At 42.8% G+C, this 23,631-nt stretch overlaps 1 protein-coding gene across 1 annotated transcript in view; it reads right to left on the reverse strand.

Moving 5' to 3' along the window:
• ADAM12 (ADAM metallopeptidase domain 12) overlaps nt 1-16,650 on the reverse strand; it is a 1,000,652-nt gene extending 984,002 nt beyond the window's left edge. The window contains 1 exon segment of the mRNA XM_077455498.1: nt 16,510-16,650. Within this exon segment, the coding sequence (XP_077311624.1) occupies nt 16,510-16,612 (103 nt within the window). The 5' untranslated portion in view covers nt 16,613-16,650.
• Between the last annotated feature and the right edge of the window lie 6,981 nt (nt 16,651-23,631).

Below are 23,631 nucleotides of genomic sequence, written 5' to 3' on the forward strand. Positions count from 1 at the left end.
GCCGCAGCTTTTTATAGCGCCAGGGACCCCCATATACTACCGCATAAAGCCCCCTGATTGCCCCCTAGTTAACCCTTTCACCAGTGATCACCATATAACTGTTACAGGTGACGCTGGTTGGTTAGTTATTTTTTTATAGTTTCAGGGCACCCGCCATTTATTACCTAGTCTCACTAGTGTACCCCTAAATTTAGGGGTGTCTACTTTCCAAAATGGGGTCATTTGGGGGGGGTTTGTGCCATCTTGGCATTTTATGGCCTTCAAAACTGTAACGCCCTTAGAAAGCCTGAAGGCGGTGCTTGGTTTTCGGGGCCCCGTACGCGGCTAGGCTCCCAAAAAGTCCCACATATGTGGTATCCCCGTACTCAGGAGAAGCAGCAGAATTTATTTTGGGGTGTCATTTCACATATGCCCATGGCATGCGTGAGCAATATATCATTTAGTGACAACTTTGTGAAAAAAAAAAAAAAAAAAAAGTTTGTAATTTTCCCGCAACTTGTGGCAAAATATAAAATATTCCATGGACTCAACATGCCTCTCAGCAAATAGCTTGGGGTGTCTACTTTCTAAAATGGGGTCATTTGTGGGGGTTTTGTGCCATCTTGGCATTTTATGGCCTTCAAAACTGTAATAGGTAGTGAGAAGTGAACTCAAAAATTTACGCCCTTAGAAAGCCTGAAGGCGGTGCTTGGTTTTCGGGGCCCCGTACGCGGCTAGGCTCCCAAAAAGTCCCACATATGTGGTATCCCCGTACTCAGGAGAAGCAGCAGAATTTATTTTGGGGTGTCATTTCACATATGCCCATGGCATGTGTGAGCAATATATCATTTAGTGACAACTTTGTGAAAAAAAAAAAAAAAGTTTGTAATTTTCCCGCAACTTGTGGCAAAATATAAAATATTCCATGAACTCAACATGCCTCTCAGCAAATAGCTTGGGGTGTCTACTTTCTAAAATGGGGTCATTTGTGGGGGTTTTGTGCCATCTTGGCATTTTATGGCCTTCAAAACTGTAATAGGTAGTGAGAAGTGAACTCAAAAATTTACGCCCTTAGAAAGCCTGAAGGCGGTGCTTGGTTTTCGGGGCCCCGTACGCGGCTAGGCTCCCAAAAAGTCCCACATATGTGGTATCCCCGTACTCAGGAGAAGCAGCAGAATTTATTTTGGGGTGTCATTTCACATACGCCCATAGCATGTGTGAGCAATATATCATTTAGTGACAACTTTGTGTAAAAAAAAATAAAAAATTTTTTTTTTGTCATTATTCAATCGCTTGAGGCAAAAAAATAAAATATTCAATGGGCTCAACATGCCTCTTATCAATTTCCTTAGGGGGTCTACTTTCCAAAATGGGGTCATTTGGGGGGGTTTTGTACTGCCCTGCCATTTTAGCACCTCAAGAAATGAGATAGGCAGTCGTAAACTAAAAGCTGCGTAAATTCCAGAAAACGTACCTTAGTTTGTAGATGTGACAACTTTTGCGCAAACCAATAAATATACAATTATTGACTTTTTTTTTACCAAAGACATGTGGCTGAATACATTTTGGCCTAAATGTATGACTAAAATTGAGTTTATTGGATTTTTCTAATAACAAAAAGTAGAAAATATCATTTTTTTTCAAAATTTGCGGTCTTTTTACGTTTATATCGCAAAAAATAAAAATCGCAGAGGCAATCAAATACCATCAAAAGAAAGCTCTATTTGTGGGAAGAAAAGGACGCAAATTTTGTTTGGGTACAACATTGCATGACCGCGCAATTACCAGTTAAAGCAGCGCAGTGCCAAAGTGTAAAAAGACCTCTGGTCATTTACCAGCAAAATGGTCCGGTCTGAAAGTGGTTAAAGGTAGCCTGTTGGGATTGAAATATGGGATTTGCCATCTTGGCTTGCTTTTAAAGGAACTCTGTTATCACCCTATAAATTTGGTCAGAACAGTTCTTTTCAAAAGTAAAGGTTGTGTGCTTCCTTCTCCAGAGGCCTGAGCTTCTTTCTTTCTCTCCATCTTAAATGCTGCATCCTCTTTCAGACTCTTCAGCAGTCAATACTTCCTGCAGATCCTGCTGCTTGTTGGGGGCTGTAAAGATAAGTATTCTATTCTAAGTATTCTACCTATTCTTCTGCAGGGAACTGCTTTGGCCACATTTTTGGAGTGATAAAAGTTGCTTTAAACATGCAAATTCTGGGGCTGTCATCTTAATCCTGGCTTCACTACTTAGTGAGTCACTAAATTACAACAAGCATGTCCAGCAGGAGCTTTTCAGACTTCAATGGCTATATGCTTGCTTCAGGTCATTGACTTTCTATGTAGTATCTGGATTTTTCAAAAGCATTCCATACAGTTCCCCATAAACGCTTAATCTACAAACTGAGGTCTGTAGGCATGGACCATAAGATTTGTTCTTGGATAGAAAACTGGTTATAAGGCCGGATCCAAAGGGTGGTAATAAGTAACGTATACTCGGACTAGTCTGGAGTGGTAAGTGGGGTACCCCAATGCCAATTCTATTTAATTTATTCAAAAATAATATAGAGGTCAGTATGAATTGCTCAATCTCAGTTTTCACGGATGACACAAAAATAAGCAGGGGAATAGCTTCACATCAAGATATAGAAATTTTACAAGAAGACCTGAATAAAATGATGGGGTGGGCAACTACATGGCAAATGAGGTTTAATGTTGAAAAATGTGAAGTGATGCACTTGGGGGCTAAAAACATAAACTACTCACTAGGGGGAGAACCTCTGGGGGAATGGAGAAAGATCTGAGGGTCCTAGTAGAAGACCAACTGAGCAATAGCATGCAATGTCAAGCTGCATCTAGCAAACCAGCAGACTATTAGCTTGCAAAAAGAAAAAAAAGGGAATTTACTCCAAAGATAGTATGATAATTCTGCCACTTTATAAAACTCTGGTTCGGCCACATTTCGAGTATTCCATCCAGTTCTGGGCACCAGTTCTCAGGAAGGATGTGCTGGGAGGTTGAGAGAGTCCAGAGAAGGGCAATAAAATATGGGGCCTGGAGGACTTCATTTATGAGGAACGACTACAAGCACTGGGTTTGTTCTGCCTGGAGAGGAGACGCTTGAGAGGAGATATGATAGCAATATACAAATACCTCAATGGTGATCCTAGTGTAGGAAGAAAACTTTTTAGGCCTCATGCACACTGGACATTAAAAAAACGTTATAAAAACGGCAGTAGCTTTGCAGTGAGTTTTTCACCTTTTTTCAACGATTTTGCAATAGCGTTTTTTTAGCGTTTATTAGTGTTTTTCCACGTTAGCGTTTTTTAGCGTTTTTTTAAAGAAAAATAATTTGTTTTTTTCAATGGATAAAAAACGATAGTGAGCGACATTTTTGAGCGCTTATCAACGTTTATCAGCATTAGATCGTTTTTACAGCTAAAAATTGTCTCTTAGAACCACTAGTTTGGGGTTTTATTACTGCTCAAAAACGCTACTGCCCAAAACTTCTGATAACAGCCTATGTGTGCATGGACACATAGGATAACATGATGGACAGTTTAATGACTGTAGAAAAAAAACATTTGCTGCCAAAAACAGCTGCTGAAAAACGTCCAAAAACGCCCAGTGTGCATGAGGCCTTATGCCCTGTACACATGGTCGGATAAATTCAGACGGAAATTCCGACGGAAAGAATTTGAAGGCAGGATCTAAAATTTTCCGACAAAAGAATCCGATCGGACTTTTTCCGATCGTTTGTAGAGAATTCCGACGGACAAAGTGCCACGCATGCTCACATCAAATTACGAGACCAAAGCTATTGGCTACTAGCCTCTATGTAGTCTCGTCGTACGCAATGAACGTCGCCACGTTCTGAAAGATAGTATTTTCCGACAACTTTGTCCGACCGTGTGTATTCAACACCAGTTTCGGACAAAATCTGTCGGAAATAATCAGACGGATTTTGTGGTCGGAATGTCCGATCGTGTGTACAGGGCATTACTCTGAGGGAATGTAAGAAAACACGGGGCCACTAAATGAGATTGGAGGAGAGTGGTTACCATTTAACCTTAAGCTGCGTAGGGGGTTTTTCACTGTCAGGGGAATGCGGATGTGGAACTCTCTTCCACAGTTGGTGGTGTCAATGGGGAGTATTGATATTTCTGAAAGACTTTTGGACATGCATCTTAGTAAACACAACATACAAGGATATGGGAAATGATCATTGACACTGACACACATACACCAACACAGGTTGAACTGGGTGGACTATTGTCTTTATTCAACCTTACCTACTATGTTACTATGTAGTAAAGCAAGGGTTCAGAAAACAGCCTGAAAAGCTGCAACTTTAAAAAAGAAATGCTTTTTTTTTTTTTTCCAGGTTCCATATTAACATAAAAATTTAAAAAAATAAACACTGTCCAATTGGATTGGGATCTAATTAGCCAGCCATACAAGACTAATTTACAATGTAAGCGAAGTCCATGATAGGATAATGGAAATTTTACTATATTTCCACTACTGTGGAGGATCCTTTTTTTTTTTTTCCTGAAAATTAAAAACCAATGAAGATACATTTATGCTGTCTTGAGAAAGTGTCAGCAATACACAGAGCTATTGGTGATATAACCGGAATATCATGTAATAATATTATGCATTATGTATATTATTATGGATATTATGTAGCAATAAACATTCATTTGTGTTGTAATTTACTTAGTTCCAATAAACATATCTATTTTTCCACCATACCATTAATTGTAAAGATAATGTGTTTGGTTATCCGTACTCTGATTTAATTTTCTAGTTACATTCTTTTTCCGCCCCCTCAGATTCGCTGCAGAATATATTGCTGCATTATTAATAGAAGATAATAAGTGGTGAAACGGCCTTTCAATGGAGTGAAATTAGTTCCTTATAAATAACGTATTACTTGCAAGAATTAGGACCATTCATCTGAAAAATAGCAGAGAAATTCTGCAAGTCCAGGACTTTTTATGAAACAATATCCTCTGAAAAGCAGAATCATCATTCTTTGGCTTTTGGGGTCTAAAAAGATGAAAAATGTTACAACCCAATCTCACTTACTACTCAATAAGGCCGTACAAAGAGTTATGGGGTAAGATGTGCAATAACCTGAACAAATCAATGACTCTCTTTACTGTGCTATATGCACATTATTATTGCTCTTTGCTTGCTGAACAATCCATATTGGTCTCACTTTTACACGTTCCTGAAATAAAAATGGTCTGTGGCCACAAAAAATAAAAAAGTAAAATCAGATACTAGGAGACATGTGTTCAGCGTATTCTTCAAAAGTACCATCTATTTGGTTGCTACTGAACAATACAGATCATTTTGATTATTAGGGCACATCTGCTTAACCACTTTCCGCCCGCTGGCCATCGTATGACGTCCTTGACTCTGAATGATGGGTGCAGCTACAGGCATCATTCAGATATCGGCTTTTTCAGCCAGCGATTCCCTACACCATAAGAACAACCATAGTGGCTGTTCTGCTTGATCGTTCTTACGGGCGGCGAGAGTGGATTCCCCCCCGCCTCCCTCCAGTGCTTCTACCGACTCACCGCTTCCTTCGTTGAGTTGGAGAACGGATCTGCCGGCCCCGGATGTTTACCATAGAGAATTCCGGTGGACCAGATGATTGCTATGATCGTTCAGAGGCCGAGCGCGATGTTATGACATCAAGCCCGGCCTCTGCATTCAAACAAACTGCACTGCCTCGGCTGGGAAGCCGAGATTTTTTTTTATTTCAGGCTTCCCAGCCTAGAGGTGAGATGTGGGGTCTTATTGACCTCATATCTAACTGTAAAGAGAACCGATCATGCTATATTCCTATTACAAGGGATGTTTATATTCCTTGATTTCAATGGGTAGGATAAAAAAAAAAAAAAAAACTTCTGTGTGCAGCAGCCCGCCTAATACAGGCATACCCCACTTTTAAGTACACAATGGGGTTTATTTGCTAAAGCTGAAAAGTGCAAAATCAGGCTCCCTTCTGCATAGAAACCAATGAGCTTCCATGTTTTATTACAAAAGCTTAATTGAACAAGCTGGGGTTAGAAGCTCATTGGTTTCTATGCAGAAGTGAGCCTGATTTTGCACTTTTCAGCTTTAGTAAATAAACCCCATTGTGTACTTAAAAGTGGGGTATGCCTGTATTTACCTGTTCCTTCTATGATCTAGTGATGTTATATGAGAGACTCAGCTGGCTCTCCCTCCTGATTGGCTGAGATAGCAGCAGAGCACCATTGGCTCTCACTGCTGTCAATCAAAGTCAGTGAGCCAATGAGGAGAGAGCGGGGGCAGTACTGGGCCGTGGCTCTGTATCTGAATGGACACACAGAGCAGCGGCTCGGCTCAGCTGCCCCCATAGCAAGCTGCTTGTTGTGGGGGGCACTCGATTGGGGGGGGGGGCAGAAGTACCGAAGAGGGACCTGAGAAGAGGAGGATCTGGGCTGCTCTGTGCAAAATCACTCCACAGATCAGGTAAGTATACCATGTTTATTATTTTTAAATGAAAAAAAAAAAACAAGACTCACTTTAATAAGTATCACTTTAAGGCTTCATTCATATTACCATAGAAATGCATTCATGAATATAGCAAAAAAAAATTAAAATGCTGTAAGTGTTAAAGTAAAACGTGACTGTTACATTTTGGGTTTATTTTTTATGTCCTTTGCTCATGTTCAGTAGTACTCTGCTAAAAGCGTGTCCTGTTTTCCCTATCTTTTCCCATCTATGACAGTTGGGAGATAGACAAGCATGTCAGTAAGGTATGGGTACCTTTTTGTTTCCCAATCAGAACCAATAGGCCAGTAATTATCTGCACTTAGCACATCTCTTGCTTCACTTAACAACCATCTCTGCTGACTTGTTAGATTAATGGAGTGTGCTAGGTTTAAATTAAGGGCAGCGTGGTAAACCAAGCATTAACCTAGTATTCATAAATTTATCATGAGGGAATAATGGCATGTGTGTTAATATTAGATCCTGCCCTCTGCTAGCATAATTATATCAACGCACTATTGCATTATTTCATAACCTTCTAAATAGTTACCTTTTATTGCACATTTATTGCACATTTCATGGTGCTTGTGACTAGCTTGTACTTAAAGCAGAATGTATTTGTTCCAGCAACTCACTTTCAGCATGCCAATAAAGGGTTAGTCGAGCTGGAATAGATATTTCTGTTTTGGGTGTGATCTGGTGGGCTGAATCACCAATTGACTTCTTATATAGCTCAGGGGTTCAGCATTTATATCTCCCATCAGAGTTTTTAGCTCCCAGCCACATAGTCTTTCCATCCCATCTTAAAAAGAAATCCAAAAAAGGAGTGAGACCCCCTCATAAAGTTTGGGGCATATGGAGGAACTCAGGTGCAGAGATCATGCTCATTCTGACTTCTGCTGTTGAAGATGAATGACAAGTCAACAGCCTTATATGTATCAAAGTAAAGCTGCCCATACATTATACTATTTTCTTGTTCAATTTCCTTTAGGTTTACCTTCAACTATGTAGTGTAAGAGCCGGTTCACACACGGGCAACTCAGATCCGACTTCAGGTCGCCCCTAGTCGCCTTAATTCGCATTACATGTAAAAATCAATGTAAGTGAATGAGAGCTGTCTTAATGCACACTACTGAAGTCGCTCCGACTTCAGAAAAGGTTCCTGTACTACTTCAATCCGACTTGTAGGCGACTGGTACCCATTGATTTCAATGGAGGTCGCCTCCAAGTCGGATCTCCGTCTATACGGAGGCAACTCTCACAGAATTATCAGCTCTCAAGGGGGAACTCCACGCCAAATTTATTAAAAAAAATTGGCGTGGGCTCCCCCTCCGAGGGCATACCAGGACCTCAGGTCTGGTATGGATTTTAAGGGGAACCCCCTACGCCGAAAAACGGCATGGGGGTCCCCCCCAGATCCATACCAGACCCTTATCTGAGCAGGCTACTCGGCCAGTCAGGAAAGGGGGTGAGGACGAGCGAGCACCCCCCCTCCTGATCCGTACCAGGCCGCGTGCCCTCAACATTGGGGGTGCCTTGGGTAAGGGGGGGGCGCGCAGATATGCGGGCGGAGATATGTGAACCGGCTCTATAGAAGTCAAAATCTCCTGCTATTGTGAATTGGATGTGGGGAACCCCATCCGCAATGGTGTGAACCCAGCCTTAAGGTGCCCACAAATACAACAGGTTATAAAATAAGGGGACAAGGTAATTTAGAGACCAGGGCAAACATGCCAAACTGTGCCCCCCCAAAATATAAATAATCAACCACTAATCCGCATGCTTACCAACTAAGCGTGAATTCCCCCTCCTCCTAGGACAAAGCTACCCCCCTGTTTTAATCACCCCTCCCAAGCACAGATCCTCCCCAACCCCCCCACCCAGGTCATATCCTCTTTCCCAAAAACAAATCAGCTCCCTGCACAAATCTTCTACGCAAACATCCCCTCCGAATACACATACTCCCCCCCCCCCCCACACTCCAAATCTCCCTTCCCAGCGCAAATGCCAAAACCCCTCCTAGCACAACCCCCCCCCCCCAAATTTCCCCTCCTAGCGCAAATACCCTCCAATTATCCCTACTAGCACAACACCCCCCCCCAAAAAAAATTCTCCTAGCACAATTCCCCTCCCCCTCTACCATACCACCTCTTCTAGCCCAAATCCTTTTACCCCCCATCCTCTTTCCCAACACAAATACCCCCAAATCACCTTCCATAGCACCCCTTCCCCAAATTTCCCCTCCTAGAACAATTCTTACCACCTGTTGCCCCGCCCACACCTCACATATTACCACAGTGCCCAGGGCAGCTGCCGCTTCCGCCCACCCCTTGTCCCAGCTCTGTAAGGGGGAGTGTACGCCCCGCATAGTTTATTCATACAAACCTTTAAAAATTAAGATAAACCAACATTATTCAAGAAAGGCTTGACCATAAAACTCTCTCTGCATAAGTAAGTCCTCTCTAGAAAATATGTATCAATACATGTTTGCATATAACCAGTAAACCTATGGAACACATATCCACATTCTTACAGTCCCAGTAAATGTAATTTTCTTCATAAAAATATGAAACATATATCCCCACTCTTGAGCGCTCCAAAAATTCAATTTCTCTATGCGTTTCACAGGATTTACCACTTGCGTCTTCAGGAGAACAGTAAGCAGAATATATAGTGTAAAAATGAATTGGTCAGGGTACATCCACATGGAACAAACACCGGGCCTCAAGTATTTAACAGCCTAGGACATGTGGGCACCTCAAGCTAGTCCCTCCTTGCGCAAACTCAGGAAAAACGCCAAAACAGTACCCCAAAATAAGTATGCCACAAGGGTAACAATTTTGAGAATGTCTCATTAGGTCTGAAATGTTGTGCACATGTAATGACCAATCAAATCAAACCAAATATGAGGATGCCAAAGATAAAAGACAAATATGCCATTCAAAGACTAATCCCCAGCCATGGATATAGGAAAATGTTGGCAACCATAGAGCCATTTAACCTAAAATGTAAGGCCCATATGCACACATGCCCCTTCAGTTCAAAAAACTATTAGATAAGAACCTGAATAACCGCAACATACAGGGATATAAAATGTAATACTGACATATAATCATACACATAGGTTGGCAGGCATGTACTGGCCATTGGGACTACAGGGAGTTTCCCGGTGGGCCGATGGCTCAGTGGGCCGGTTTCAGTGACAAAGTAATGGCTGCATGGCTCGCCCTCAACTTCACGCAGTGATGTGAGAAAGATAAGAAAAATACAGAGTTGAATAAGTGAAATAATAAAAGAGGTTAGTGAGGACTCCTTATGTTATGCTACTTATGTTTTTTTGCACAATTACGTATAGTTTATATACTGTTTTTGTACTTGTTTGCAAAATTAAAGTGGGCTGGTCTGCATGAAGTCCAGGGCCAAATTTTTGTCCCAGTCCAGCCCTGTAGGTTGGACTTAATGGACTTGTGTCTTTTTTAAACCTCACCTACTATGTAATAAAAACAACAACAAAAAATTCATTAACTGAAACCCTGAGAGTGGGGATAAGTGTTATAAGTGTTTTATAGTATGAGGTTTACTGGTTACTTGCAAGTATACATTGGGGGTTATTTACCAAAGGAAAATTCACTTTGCACTGCAAGTGCACTTGGAAGTAAAGTCGTTGTAAATCCGAGGGAGACATGCAAGGAAAATAAAAACAGCATTTTAGCTTGCATATGATTCGATGATAAAATCAGCAAAGCTTCCCCTCATTTCAGATCTACCCCTTAGATTTAGAGCAACTGCACTTCCAAGTACACTTGCAGTACAAAGTGGATTTGCCTTTCGTAAATAACCCCCATTGATTCAAATATTTTCTAGAGGGATATTACTTATTCAAAGGAATGTTATAGTCAAGCCTTTTTTGATAAATGTTGGTTTGTCTTAGCCCCCTTTCACACTTATACGACTTGTCCCACGATTTTGGACTGCAAAATTGCATGACAATTCATTCTCCATTATTTTGAATGACTACCATTCATACCATTTAGTCGGATCAAAGTCGGATTCCGTATTAACTGATCCGACTTTGGTATGCGACTTGTGCATAAAGGGGAACTCCACGCTATTTATTTATTTATTTTTAAACTGGCATGAGTTCCCCCTTCATGAGCATAACGGGCCATTGGGTCTTGTATGGATTTTAAGGGGAACCCCTTAAAAAGGGGGAACCCCCTTAAAGACCCTTATCCGAGCACCAGCCTAGCCGGTCAGGAAAGGGGGTGGGGACGAGCGAATGCCCCACCGAGCCATACCAGGGCACATTCCCTCAACATGGGGGTGGGTGCCCGGCCCCCCACCTCAAAGCACCTTACCCCCATGTTGATGAGGACAAGGGCCCCTTCCCGACAACCCTGGCCGTTGGTTGTCGGGATCTGCGGGCGAGGGGCATATCAGAATCTGGGAGCCGCCTTTAATAAGGGGGCCCCCAGATCCCAGCCCCCCACCCTATGTGAATGAGTATGGGGTACCCCTACCCATTCATCTGGGGGGGAAAAAAGTGTCAATAAAAAAAACACACTGGACAGGTTTTTAAAGTAATTTATTCGTGTCTTCTCCCTCTCTCCGGTGTCTTCTACCGCTCTCCGATTCTTCTCCCATTTTCCGGTGCCTTCTGCCAGGCAGCTCCGCTATCTTCTTCCAGCTATTTTACTAGCGTTGGCCCGGTCTTCTGTGTCGACTTCTTCCCTCTTCTCTTCTTCCGATGTTGACACAATGCTCTCTCCCACTGTAAGGCCGTGTGAGCAGTGTGCAACAATTTATATAGGCATGGGGCTTGGTCCCCAGGTGATGTCACCTGGTGACCCCGCCCCTTTATGACGTCAGAGCCCCTGACCATCATGCCCTGGGCTGTGACATCATAAAGGGCGGGGCCACAGGAGACATCACATCGTGTCAACATCAGAAGAAGAGAAGAGCGAAGAAGATGCAGAAGACCGGGCCAACGCTAGTAAAAGAGCTGGAAGAAGATGGCAGAAGAGCCCGGCAGAAGGCATCAGAGAGTGGGAGAAGAGAGCAGAGATGTCGGAAGAGACCCCCGAAGTTGGAAGACCCCCGGAGCTGACTAATAAATTACTTTAAAAACTTGTCTAGTGTGTTTTTATATTTACACTTTTTCCCCCAGGTGAATGGGTAGATGTACGATGTACCCCATACTCATTCACATAGGGTGGGGGGACCGGGATCTGGGGGCCCCCTTAGTAAAGGGGGCTCCCAGATTCCGATAAGCCCCCCACATGCAGACCCCGACAACCAACGGCCAGGGTTATCGGGAAGGGGCCCTTGTCCTCATCAACATGAGGGAAAGGTGCTTTGGCCCCCCTACCCCAAAGCACCCACCCCACCATGTTGAGGGCATGCAGCCTGGCACGGCTTAGGAGGGGGGGACGCTCGCTTGTCCCCACCCCCTTTCCTGACTGGCCAGGCTGGTGCTCGGATAAGGGTCTGGTATGGATTTTGGAGGATTCCCCTTAAAATCCATACCAGACCGAAGGGCCTGGTATGCTCATGAAGGGGGAACCCATGCCGTTTTTTTTTTTTTTTTTTAATTGGCGTGGAGTTCCCCCTAATATTTTGGTAATCAAAGTCGCGTCCCTGCTCATTGAAGTCGTGCTTCAAGTCGTGGGGCAAAGTCGGATCCACAGTCGTACGACTGTCTTGTCAAAATCGCGGCTGCGAAATCACGCCAAAATCTCGCGACTTTGGAGTAGCACAAGTGTGAAAGGGGCCTTAAGCTTTAAACGTTTGTATGAATAAACTGTGTGGGATGTACATTCCCCCTTATTTTAAACCTACTGTATTCCTTGAGGCACCTTAAAAGTGCACTTTTTAGATACACTTTCAATAGACCCAAAGGGACCCCATATTACATTTCTTTTTTGGGGTTTACATACACTTCAAATAAAAACCCATGCATAAAGAGTAATGATGTGCAGTAACGTATACTAACTAATCGCTGCTTGTTCTTTATTGGTCTGACTACACTTAACATTGGGGATTTGAGTTCTAAGTGCCTGATAGGGACTATGGTCTTTGGGCTGTGGTCCTACTACTCATATCTCCCAACATTTTGAGATGGGAGCGAGGGACACCTACTAGAAAAAGTATGTAGGCATAGGACACACCTAAAAAGGATTTGTTACATTCACAAGGGCTTTTTTTTTTACCACTATTATTCCTCCATATTGGCTTTTAAAATCTACAAATGCTGCAAGTGAGAATTTGGATGGAAGGTTTAGCACTGGGAAACACTTTTTGAAAGATAAATAGTGTATTTTATGTACAACTATAAAGATCAGACCAAAATGAGGGACAAATGAAGAAGAAAGAGGGACAGAGGGACGTTGCTCCAAGTCAGGGACTGTCCCTCGAAATCAGGGACAGTTGGGAGGTACGCTCCTACTGGTTTGGCTCCAACACAATAATACTTATGTTTGATCATGTTTAAGATATCAATACTAAGTTGATGGAGGTATTACAATTATTTTTTGTGTTGCCATACCTGCCCACAGAGTACCAACTCTTTTAATACAACCCTGTGCCAATATGATGATGTGTGCAGTAAATTAGAGATTTGGAGCCTTAGTTAGGGCAGCATGGTGGTGTAGTGGTTAGCACTTTCACCTAGTAGCAAAAGGGTTGCTGGTTTGAATCCTGCCCGTGACACCATCTGCCTGGAGTTTGCATGTTCTCCCTGTGCATGCGTGGGTTTCCTCTGGGTACTCTGGTTTCCTTCCACACTCTAAAGACATGCTGGTAAGTTAATTGGCTCCTGTCTAAATTGGCCTTAGTCAAGTGTGTTGGGACCCTTCAGGGTAAGACCGCTCTATATCAAGATATCAGTTAAGCTGTACTATATTGGATGGTTCACTGCTGTTCTCTGTTGATCTGATAAAAGTTGCATATGTACATCAATGGCCATGAAGATAGCAATAAGGATACACTGGAAAGTTGAACTATTCCAGCAATCAGGAATGGTGAGGGTTCATTTATGCCATAATACATGTAGCAATGTGAATTGCGCTAACACTCATTGCCATGCAGATTCCAATACAGTGCATTTGTATTCCATTCATTTGATTTAAGTCGGAGCTGTGGGTCAACGCATTCCAATAAATGCAGCCCAGCAAGATGCAGTGTAGCTCATTTACGAGAACATGCTCCATTTTCTGCATCACCCTGTATTGTGCATTTGTTGCATCATGTGAATGGGGTACAAGTAAAGCTGGATACACATTATACAACTTTTGTAGTTTGATTTCCTTTAAGCTGGATACACACTATACAATTTTCTGTAGATTTTTTTTTCATCAGATTTACCAAAACCATATACCGGTAATATGAGGTCAAACCTTAAGAGTAGCCTTTCTCAACCTTTTCAACATAGAGGAACCCTTGACATAGCTCTGCGGTCTTAGGGAACCCCTGCTAAAAATGAGAAATCTACAACTCGTGATACATTAGTGTGATGGTCAGTGGGAAGAATGGTCCTTACACTTGTGGTCATTGGGAAGACTTACCTCCTTACGGATAGTTAAAAAGATCAGTGGTGTCAGTGGGAACTTTTCTGAGAGGCAGAAATTACCCAATGCTGAAGGAACCCCTAGAAACCTCTGGAGGAACCCTAGAGTTCCACGGAACCCTGGTTGAGAATCACTGCTTAAGAGTTTCAATTTGTATGTCCTTGCACTACATGGTTTTGGTTCATCTCAGGGAAATCAGACAAATTTCAACAAAAGTTGTATAGTGTGTATGGGGTCTTTGATTTACCTTCAACTATGTAGTGCAAGGACCTGCCTGATTACATGCAAATTGAAAGTGTTTAGGTTTAACTGCATATTATATGGTTTTGGCAAATGTAAAGGAAAAAATCTAAAGAAAATTGTATAGTGTGTATCCAGCTTAACTCTACCTTCCAATGAAAAGTAACTGCGATCTGTATAATTAAATAAAAAGCAACAATTAGCCATGCTGATTCTCTCATGCTGTTGTGCCACTATCACTGTCAGCACTTCTTTGTAAAGTGTATACACAGGCAGGACTTGTATGCGAATGCAGATGATTCTGACCGCTTTGGGTTGCTGTCTGGTGGTACAAATGTGAATAACGATCAGATTGGAGCACAATTATAAGACAACATTAGACAAGTTAGAGATAGAAGTTTGGTGATCGACAAAAAGTTAGGCAATGTAGCAATAACTCCTGATCATACACAAATATATGCAGGCACTGGAATATTGTCAATGCAAGTGAAAACTTTGCCATGTAACCTGTTGACACTTCACTGATATCGTCCCTTGTATAGCTGTCTCTTTACAGATAACAACACCCTTCTATGCTATATGGGAATGTTATATGTTCTCAGCATTCATTGAATGGGCACCTTAAAGCTCCAGTTAAGACCCCAAACATATTATTATACAACTTTTGTTGTCTGATTTCCTTTAGATTTACCAAAACCATGTAGTGCAAGGGCCTGCCTGATTGCATGCAAATTGAAACTCTTAAGATTTGACCTCATTAGGGTTGCACAGATACTAGTATCGGTATCAGTGCTGATACAGAGTATTTGCACAATTATTGGTACTTGTGCAAATGCACCAATACCTGAAACTGATACTTTCAGGCTTGGTTCTTTGAGCTGCCGGTGGGTCTCCCCTGTTGACAGCTGAAGTGTTAAAGAAGTCTGGTAATTGGAGCTGTCAAAAAAATAGCAGACAGCAATGTTTATTAACAACATTGCTCAGCCACTGAAACACTAAAATTAAAAGAAACATTGGGGGTTATTTACAAAAGGAAAATCCACTTTAAATTGCACTGAAAGTGCACGTGAAAGTTCAGTTGCTGGGGACATGCAGGGAAAATAAAAAACAGCATTTTAGCTTGCACATGATTGGATGATAAAATCAGCAGAGCTTCCCCTCATTTCAGATCTACCCCTCAGATTTACAGCAACTGCACTTCCAAGTGCACTTTGAACTTGTAGTTTGCACTTGTAGTGCAAAGCGGATTTGCCTTTCATAAATAACCCCCATTGCTTCTTTTTGTATCTTTCTGTTTCTTCATCTGCAGATCAAAGAGATGCACAAAGGTTCCTCTGTTTAACCCCTTATTAACCCTTAATTTATTCTAATCAGCCTTAATTAACTCCTTATTCTCCTCCATTAAAATTATTATTTTCCTGCCTTTAATTTTTTTTGTTAACGTCCATTTTATAAACGATAAACAATGAAAACATTTTTTTTTGTTTGCTTTGCTAGTGAATATTTTTACACATATATATTAACATATATTTTCACATTTTACAATGAAAAAGCGCAAATTAAAAAAAAAAAAACTATTTCATTTGTAAATAACTTTTCAATGCTTTGTACCATTTCTGACAGCTGAAGTGAAAACAAAACAGTTGCGGTAGGTATCGGTAACCGGTATCGGCGAGTGCTAAAGAAAAAAAGTATCGGTAATCGCAAAAAAAATGGTATCGTTGAAAATAAATGGTATCGGTGCATCCCTAGACCTCATATTATATGGCTTTTCGGTAAATCTGAAGGAAAAAATAATAATCTACAGAAAATTGTATAGTGTGTATCCAGCTAAAGTCTCCTAGAAGCCCCAGGCTTCCACCCCAGACTCCAGTGCAGCCTCATTCACACATTATCAGCACTTCCCCCCGCAAGCAGAAAACAATCTGAGACTGTACTCTACTTCTGCAGGGAATGAATTGGACTGCACTACAGAGACCGGCGAGTTTACTGACAGCGTTTCAGAGCAAATTTAGTGGTGAAAACAGCAGGGAGAGCGCAGAAAAGGGAGAGACGGCAGGGGAACAATGGGGACCCTGAGTGCAATCAGCAAAACAAAGTACAAGTTTTGCTTCTTTTTTTCTCAGAGAGGAACATAAAACTTGCCCAAGGCAGCAACAATACACAGCGTGCGCACGTTTACAAGAAAAACGTATTTAAGCCTTACCTTGTGCTCTGGAAGAAATAAGAACACAGCTAGCACACATCAGCAGTATAAGTGTCTGGACTGGGAGAGAGAACGGCTGTTTTGTCTTGAGCTGTTCTGACATCTTATCCTGACTGAGAAAAAGCTTTCATCAGCTGTCTGAGCAGTACAGCACCATAATATACAGTTACAGGGGACGGGGATGCAGGATGTGAGAAATTTCCTGAATGCAGTTCAGTTAACCCCTCCTGCCTGACATGATCATCTAAGACTTTCTCCCCTTAAACTTTTTTTTTTTTCTTTTGGCAGGAGGGGAAGAAATGTTGACCGTTGCAATAAATGAGCACACTGTCTGTGTTGGCCAGCGGGAGGCATTAAGATCGTTAGCGAAGGAAGGCAGGCCTGGGAAGGGTACTCATGCCAACATTTACAGTTCTTATTACAATGGAACAAATTATTGTCCTCAAAACTTTTCAGCCGCATTCTGCAGGATCCTAAAACCTACTGATAAAAAAAAAGACCTTTTGTGTGTCCTGCAAAGTCCAGAATCATTATATCAGAGTGATGGAAACAACAGCTTTACCATTTGTCTGTAATGTTTGGATTTTTAATACATTATTATTATTACTTAAGGTACTTTAATAGCGCCGTCAATTTACACAGCGCTTTACATATATGTTGTACATTCATAGTTACATAGTAGGTGAGGTTGAAAAAAGACACAAGTCCATTGATGGAGGGAGGGATTTTTCCTGAGTGGGGTCTGTACTGATTTGGGGGGGGGGGGGTTATCCAGCGGGTGGCGGATTTATCCCAAGGGGGTCTGTACTGATTGGGGGGGTCTGTACTGATGGAGGGGGGAATTTATCCTGAGGGGGTATGCTGAGGGGATCTGTATTGATGGAGGGAGGGATTTTTTATGAGGGGAGTCTGTACTGATTGGGGGGTTATCCTGAGGGGGATCTGTATTGATGGAGAGGGGGATTTTTCCTGAGCGGGGTCTGTACTGATTTGGGAGGGTTATCCTTGGGGGGATCTGTACTGATGGAGGTGGGGGATGGTTTTTTCTGAGGGGGGTCTGTACTAATAGAGGAGGTGGTGGTTTGTGCTGGGGGGGGCTCTGTACTGATGGAGATGGGGGTGGTTTGTCCTGAGGGGGGTCTGTACTAATAGAGGAGAGGGGTGGTTTGTCCTGAGGGGGGACTGTACTGAGGGAGAGGGGTCTGTACTGGGAGGGCAACTATAGTTGGTGGAGGAGGGGTGACACCATGTTTTACCACACCGGTGACACCAACGCTAGTGACAACACTGTGTGTGTGTGTGTGTGTGTGTGTGTGTGTAAGAAGAAGAGATGTATTGCTAATTGCCGCCCGGTAATGGCATTACCTCTCAGCCGCAGTGTTGCGGGTACAACAGGCAGCCAGGATTAATATACACCGCCAGCACGGTGCAGTCCCGATTGATGGCTAGTTATGGGAGGCTTCCCAGTCTCGCACTTCTCGGGAAGTATCCGATATGGCTGGGTCCGCATGACCCAGCACATCACGGATTGGGGTAAAGGGCCAATGACAGCGACCCTTTACCACTTGATCACTCCGTCCTATGACGGAGCGATCACTTGTCATCAAACCAGCCTCATTGCCGGTTCAGTTCTCGCTGCACCGATGTGAAGAGAGGAGAGAGACACACCGCAGCAGCGTGAGCTGGCACGATCCTGTGTGCCATCAATGCCCTATCGGTGCAATCATAGTGCCCCATCATATAGGCAAGGTGCTGTTGCATGTAAATCTGACTTCCTGATAAATAGAATTTTAATTTAAAATCACGATATAAAATAATGGATGTGGGGGCCTTTTGGTGGGTGCGATTTGTTTGTTTTTTTTGGTGGTGGGGGGGGGGCAGCATTTTATTCTTGGACCCAGGAAGCACAATGTCTTGGGCCAGCCCTGCCCAGAGGGGAATGTTTTTTTTTTTCTCAACAAAAGTGGAGTTACGCTTAAACTTAAAAATTGTGCATGCTCATGAAATGAAAAAAAAAGAAATCACTATGGTATACAAATTTGTCCATGAGCAAAGCTATAATATCTTTTAGCCCTTGTGCACACGGTCCGACATTCTGACATCAAAATCCGGCTCTAAAACTTTGTCGGTCGGATATTCCAACGGAAACAGTCCGATGGAGCCCACACACGGTCGGATTATCCGACAACACGGTCCAATCTGACATTTTCCGTCGGAATGTCCGACCATGTGTACAAGGGTTTAGAGGTTATTAGTTTAGCATTAATGTAAAGTAGTGAGTGTGCAGCTTGTATAACAGTGTAAATTTGCTGGCCCCTCAAAATAACTCAACACACAGCCAATAATGTATAAACTGCTGGCAACAAAAGTGAGAACACCCCTAAGTGAAAATGTCCAAATTGGGCCCAAAGTGTCAATATTTTGTGTGGCCACCATTAATTTCCAGTACTGCCTTAACCCTCTTGGGCGTGGAGTTCACCAGAGCTTCACAGGTTGCCACTGGAGTCCTCTTCCACTCCTCCATGACGACATCATGGAGCTGGTGGATGTTAGAGACCTTGCACTCCTCCACCTTCCATTTGAGGATGCCCCACAGATGCTCAATAGGGTTTAGGTCTAGGGATATGCTTGGCCAGTCCATCATCTTTACCCTTATCTTCTTCAGCAAGGCAGTGGTCATCTTGGAGGTGTGTTTTGGATTGTTATGATGTTGGAATACTGCCCTGCGGCCCAGTCTCCAAAGGGAGGGCATCATGCTCTGCTTCAGTATGTCACAGTACATATTGGCATTCATGGCTCCCTCAATGAACTGTACCTCCCCAGTGCCGGCAGCACTCATGCAGCCCCAAACTATGATACTCCCACCACCATGCTTGACTGTAGGCAAGACACAATTGTCTTTGTACTCCTCACCTGGTTGCTACCACACACGCTTGACACCATCTGAACCAAATCAGTTCATCTTGGTCTCATCAGACCACAGGACATGGTTCCAGTAATCCATGTCCTTATTCTGCTTGTCTTCAGCAAACTGTTTGCAGGCTTTCTTATGCATCATCTTTAGAAAAGGCTTCCTTCTGGGATGACAGCCATGCAGACCAATTTGATGCAGTGTATGGCATATGGTCTGAGCACTGACAGGCTGACCCGCCACCCCTTCAACCTGTGTAGCATTGCTGGCAGCACTCATACATCTATTTCCCCAAAGACAACCTCTGGATATGATGCCAAGCACATGCACACAACTTCTTTGTTTGACCATGGCAAGGCCTGTTCTGAGTGGAACTTGTCCTCTTAAACCACTGTATGGTCTAGGTCACCGTGCTGCAGTTCAGTTTCAGGGTCTTGGCAATCTTCTTATAGCTTAGGCCATCTCTATGTAGAGCAACAATTCTTTTTTTCAGATCCTCTGAGAGTGCTTTTCCATGAGGTGCCATGTTGAACTTCCAGTGACGAATAGAGAGAGAGTGAGGGCGATAACACCAAATTTAACACACCTGCTCCCAATTCACACCTGAGACCTTGTAACACTAAAGCCGCGTACACACGGGCGGACTGTCTGGCCAACTTAGTCCGTCGAAACACATTTCAGCGGACAGTCCGCTCGTGTGTGGGCTTCAGCGGACTTTTTCAGCGTGCAGTCTGGCGGACTAAGTATTTCGGAATTTCCATAATACTGTCCATCATACTTTGGTTTCAGTGGACAATCCGCTCGTGAGTAGGCTAGTTCGACGGACTAAGTATGGCGCATGCTCAGAAAGGATTTACACGGCGAAAGGTTGCATTGCTGTGTATTGGACTTCCTATTTCTAGTCCCGTCGTACGTGCTGTACACGTCATCGCGCAAGCTTTCGACGGACTGTTTGTGCATCCGTGTGTGGTCAAGTCCGTTCATTCGAAAGTAGTACGGACTGTCCGTCGGATTGTCTGACGGACTAAGTTGGCCATACAGTCCGCCCGTGTGTACGCGGCTTTACAGGTCACAAGATACGGGAGGGAAAATGGCTAATTGGGCCCAATTTGGACATTTTGACTTAGGGGTGTACTCACTACTCACTTTTGTTGCCAGCGGTTTAGACATTAATGGCTGTGTGTTCAGTTATTTTGAGGGGACAGCAAATTTACACTGTTATACAAGCTGTACACTCACTACTTTACATTGTGGCAAAGTATAATTTCTTCAGTCTTGTCACATGAAAAGATATAATAAAATAGTTACAAAAATGTGAGGGGTGTACTCATTTTTGTGAGATACTCTACATAAATTGTGAGCCCTACACAAGCATTTGCATGCACATGTGTACAGTTGTGCTTGTAAGTTTACATACCCTGGCAGAATTTATAATTTCTTGGCCATTATTTAAAGAATAAGAATGATAACACAAAAACATTTCTTTCACTGTTATGGTTAGTGTTTGGCTGAAGTCATTTATTATCAATCAACTACATAGTTACATAGTTACATAGTTACATAGTTAGTCAGGTTGAAAAAAGACACAAGTCCATCCAGTTCAACCTTAAAAACAAATAAATAAAATAAAAAAAATAATCGTACAATCCAAATACCCAATTTTATGCCCACAATTGATCCAGAGGAAGGCGAAAAAAAACCCCAGCAGAGCATGCTCCAATTTGCTACAGCAGGGGAAAAAAATTCCTTCCTGATCCTCCAAGAGGCAATCGGATTTTCCCTGGATCAACTTTACCTATGTTAGTACCCAGTTATATTACAGTGGTGTGAAAAAGTGTTTGCCCCCTTCCTCATTTCCTGTTCCTTTGCATGTTTGTCACACTTAAGTGTTTCAGAACATCAAACCAATTTAAACAATAGTCAAGGACAACACAAGTAAACACAAAATGCAATTTGTAAATGAAGGTGTTTATTATTAAAGGTGAAAAAAAATCCAAACCATCATGGCCCTGTGTGAAAAAGTGATTGCCCCCTAAACCTAATAACTGGTTGGGCCACCCTTAGCAGCAACAACTGCAACCAAGCGTTTGCGATAACATGCAATGAGGCTTTTACAGCGTCCTGGAGGAATTTTGGCCCACTCATCTTTGCAGAATTGTCCTAATTCAGCTACATTAGAGGGTTTTCGAGCATGAACGGCCTTTTTAAGGTCATACCACAACATCTCAATAGGATTCAGGTCAGGACTTTGGCTAGGCCACTCCAAAGTCTTCATTTTGTTTTTCTTCAGCCATTCGGTGGTGGACTTGCTGGTGTGTTTAGGATCATTGTCCTGCTGCAGAACCCAAGTTCGTTTCAGCTTGAGTACACGAACAGATGGTCGGACATTCTCCTTCAGGATCTCTTGGTAGACAGCAGAATTCATAGTTCCTTTTATCACGGCAAGTCTTCCAGGTCCTGAAGCAGCAAAACAGCCCCAGACCATCACACTACCACCACCATATTTTACTGTTGGCATAATGTTCTTTTTATGAAATGCAGTGTTCCTTCTACGCCAGATATACTTGGACACACACCTTCCAAAGAGTTCCACTTTTGTCTCATCGGTCCACAGAATGTTGTCATAAAAATTTTGGGGGATCATCAAGATGTGTTGTGGAGAAATTGAGACGAGCTTTGATGTTCTTTTTGCTCAGCAGTGGTTTTCTCCTTGGAACTCTGCCATGCAGGCCATTTTTGCCCAGCCTTATCCTGATGGTGGAGGCATGAACGCTGACCTTAACTGAAGCAAGTGAGGTCTGCAGTTCCTTGGACGTTGTTGTGGGGTCTTTTGTGACCTCTTGGATGAGTCGTCGCTGCGCTCTTGGGGTAATTTTGGGCGGCCGGCTACTCCTGGGAAGGTTCACCACTGTTCCATGTCTTCGCCATTTGTGGATAATGGCTCTCACTGTGGTTCGCTGGATTCCCAAAGCTTTGGAAATGGCTTTATAACCCTTTCCAGACTGATAGATCTCAATTACTTTCTTTCTCAATTGTTCCTGAATTTCTTTGGGTCTCGGCATGATGTGTAGCTTTTAAGGATCTTCTGGTGGACCTTACTGTGTCAAGCAGCTCCTATTTAAGTGATGCCTTGATTGTGAACAGGTGTGGCAATAATCAGGCCTGGGTGTGGCTAGAGAAATTGAACTCAGGTGTGGACAACCACAGTTATAGTATGTTTTAACAAGGGGGCAATCACTTTTTCACACAGGGCCATGATGGTTTGGATTTTTTTTCACCTTTAATAATAAACACCTTCATTTACAAATTGCATTTTGTGTTTACTTGTGTTGTCCTTGACTATTGTTTAAATTGGTTTGATGTTCCGAAACACTTAAGTGTGACAAACATGCAAAGGAACAGGAAATGAGGAAGGGGGCAAACACTTTTTCACACCACTGTATGTACATTCAGGAAAGTATCCAGGCCTTTCTTAAAGCAATCTACTGAGCTGGCCAGAACCACCTCTGGCGGGAGTCTATTCCACATTTTCACAGCTCTAACTGTGAAGAAACCTTTCCGTACTTGAAGATGAAATCTCTTTTCCTCTAGACGTAAAGAGTGCCCCCTTGTCCTCTGGGTTGACCGTACAGAGAACAACTCAACACCAAGTTCACTATATGGACCCCTAATATATTTGAACATGTTGATCATATCCCCCCTTATTCTCCTCTTCTCAAGAGTGAATAAATTCAGTTCCTCTAATCTTTCCTCATAGCTGAGTTCCTTCATGCCTCTTATCAGTTTGGTTGCCCTTCTCTGCACTTTCTCCAGTTCCCCGATATCCTTTTTGAGAACTGGTGCCCAAAACTGAACTGCATATTCCAGGTGAGGTCTTACTAAGGATTTGAACAGGGGCAAAATTATATCTCTCTCTCTGGAGTCCATACCTCTCTTAATACAAGAAAGGACTTTGCTCGCTTTGGAAACAGCAGCTTGGCATTGCATGCTATTATTGAGCTTATGAACTACCAAAACCCCCAGATCCTTCTCCACTATGGATCCCCCCAGTTGTACTCCCCCTAGCGTGTATGATGCATGCATATTCTTAGCCCCCAAGTGCATAACTTTACATTTATCAACATTAAACCTCATCTGCCACATAGTCGCCCAATTAGACAGTGTATTGAGGTCGGATTGTAAATTGGAGGCATCCTGTAAGGACGTTATTC

This window comes from Lithobates pipiens, unplaced genomic scaffold (assembly GCF_037356315.1).
Source record: "Lithobates pipiens isolate NorthernLeopardFrog02 unplaced genomic scaffold, aLitPip1_a1.2 Scaffold_25, whole genome shotgun sequence".
Taxonomy (NCBI): Eukaryota; Metazoa; Chordata; class Amphibia; order Anura; family Ranidae; genus Lithobates; species Lithobates pipiens.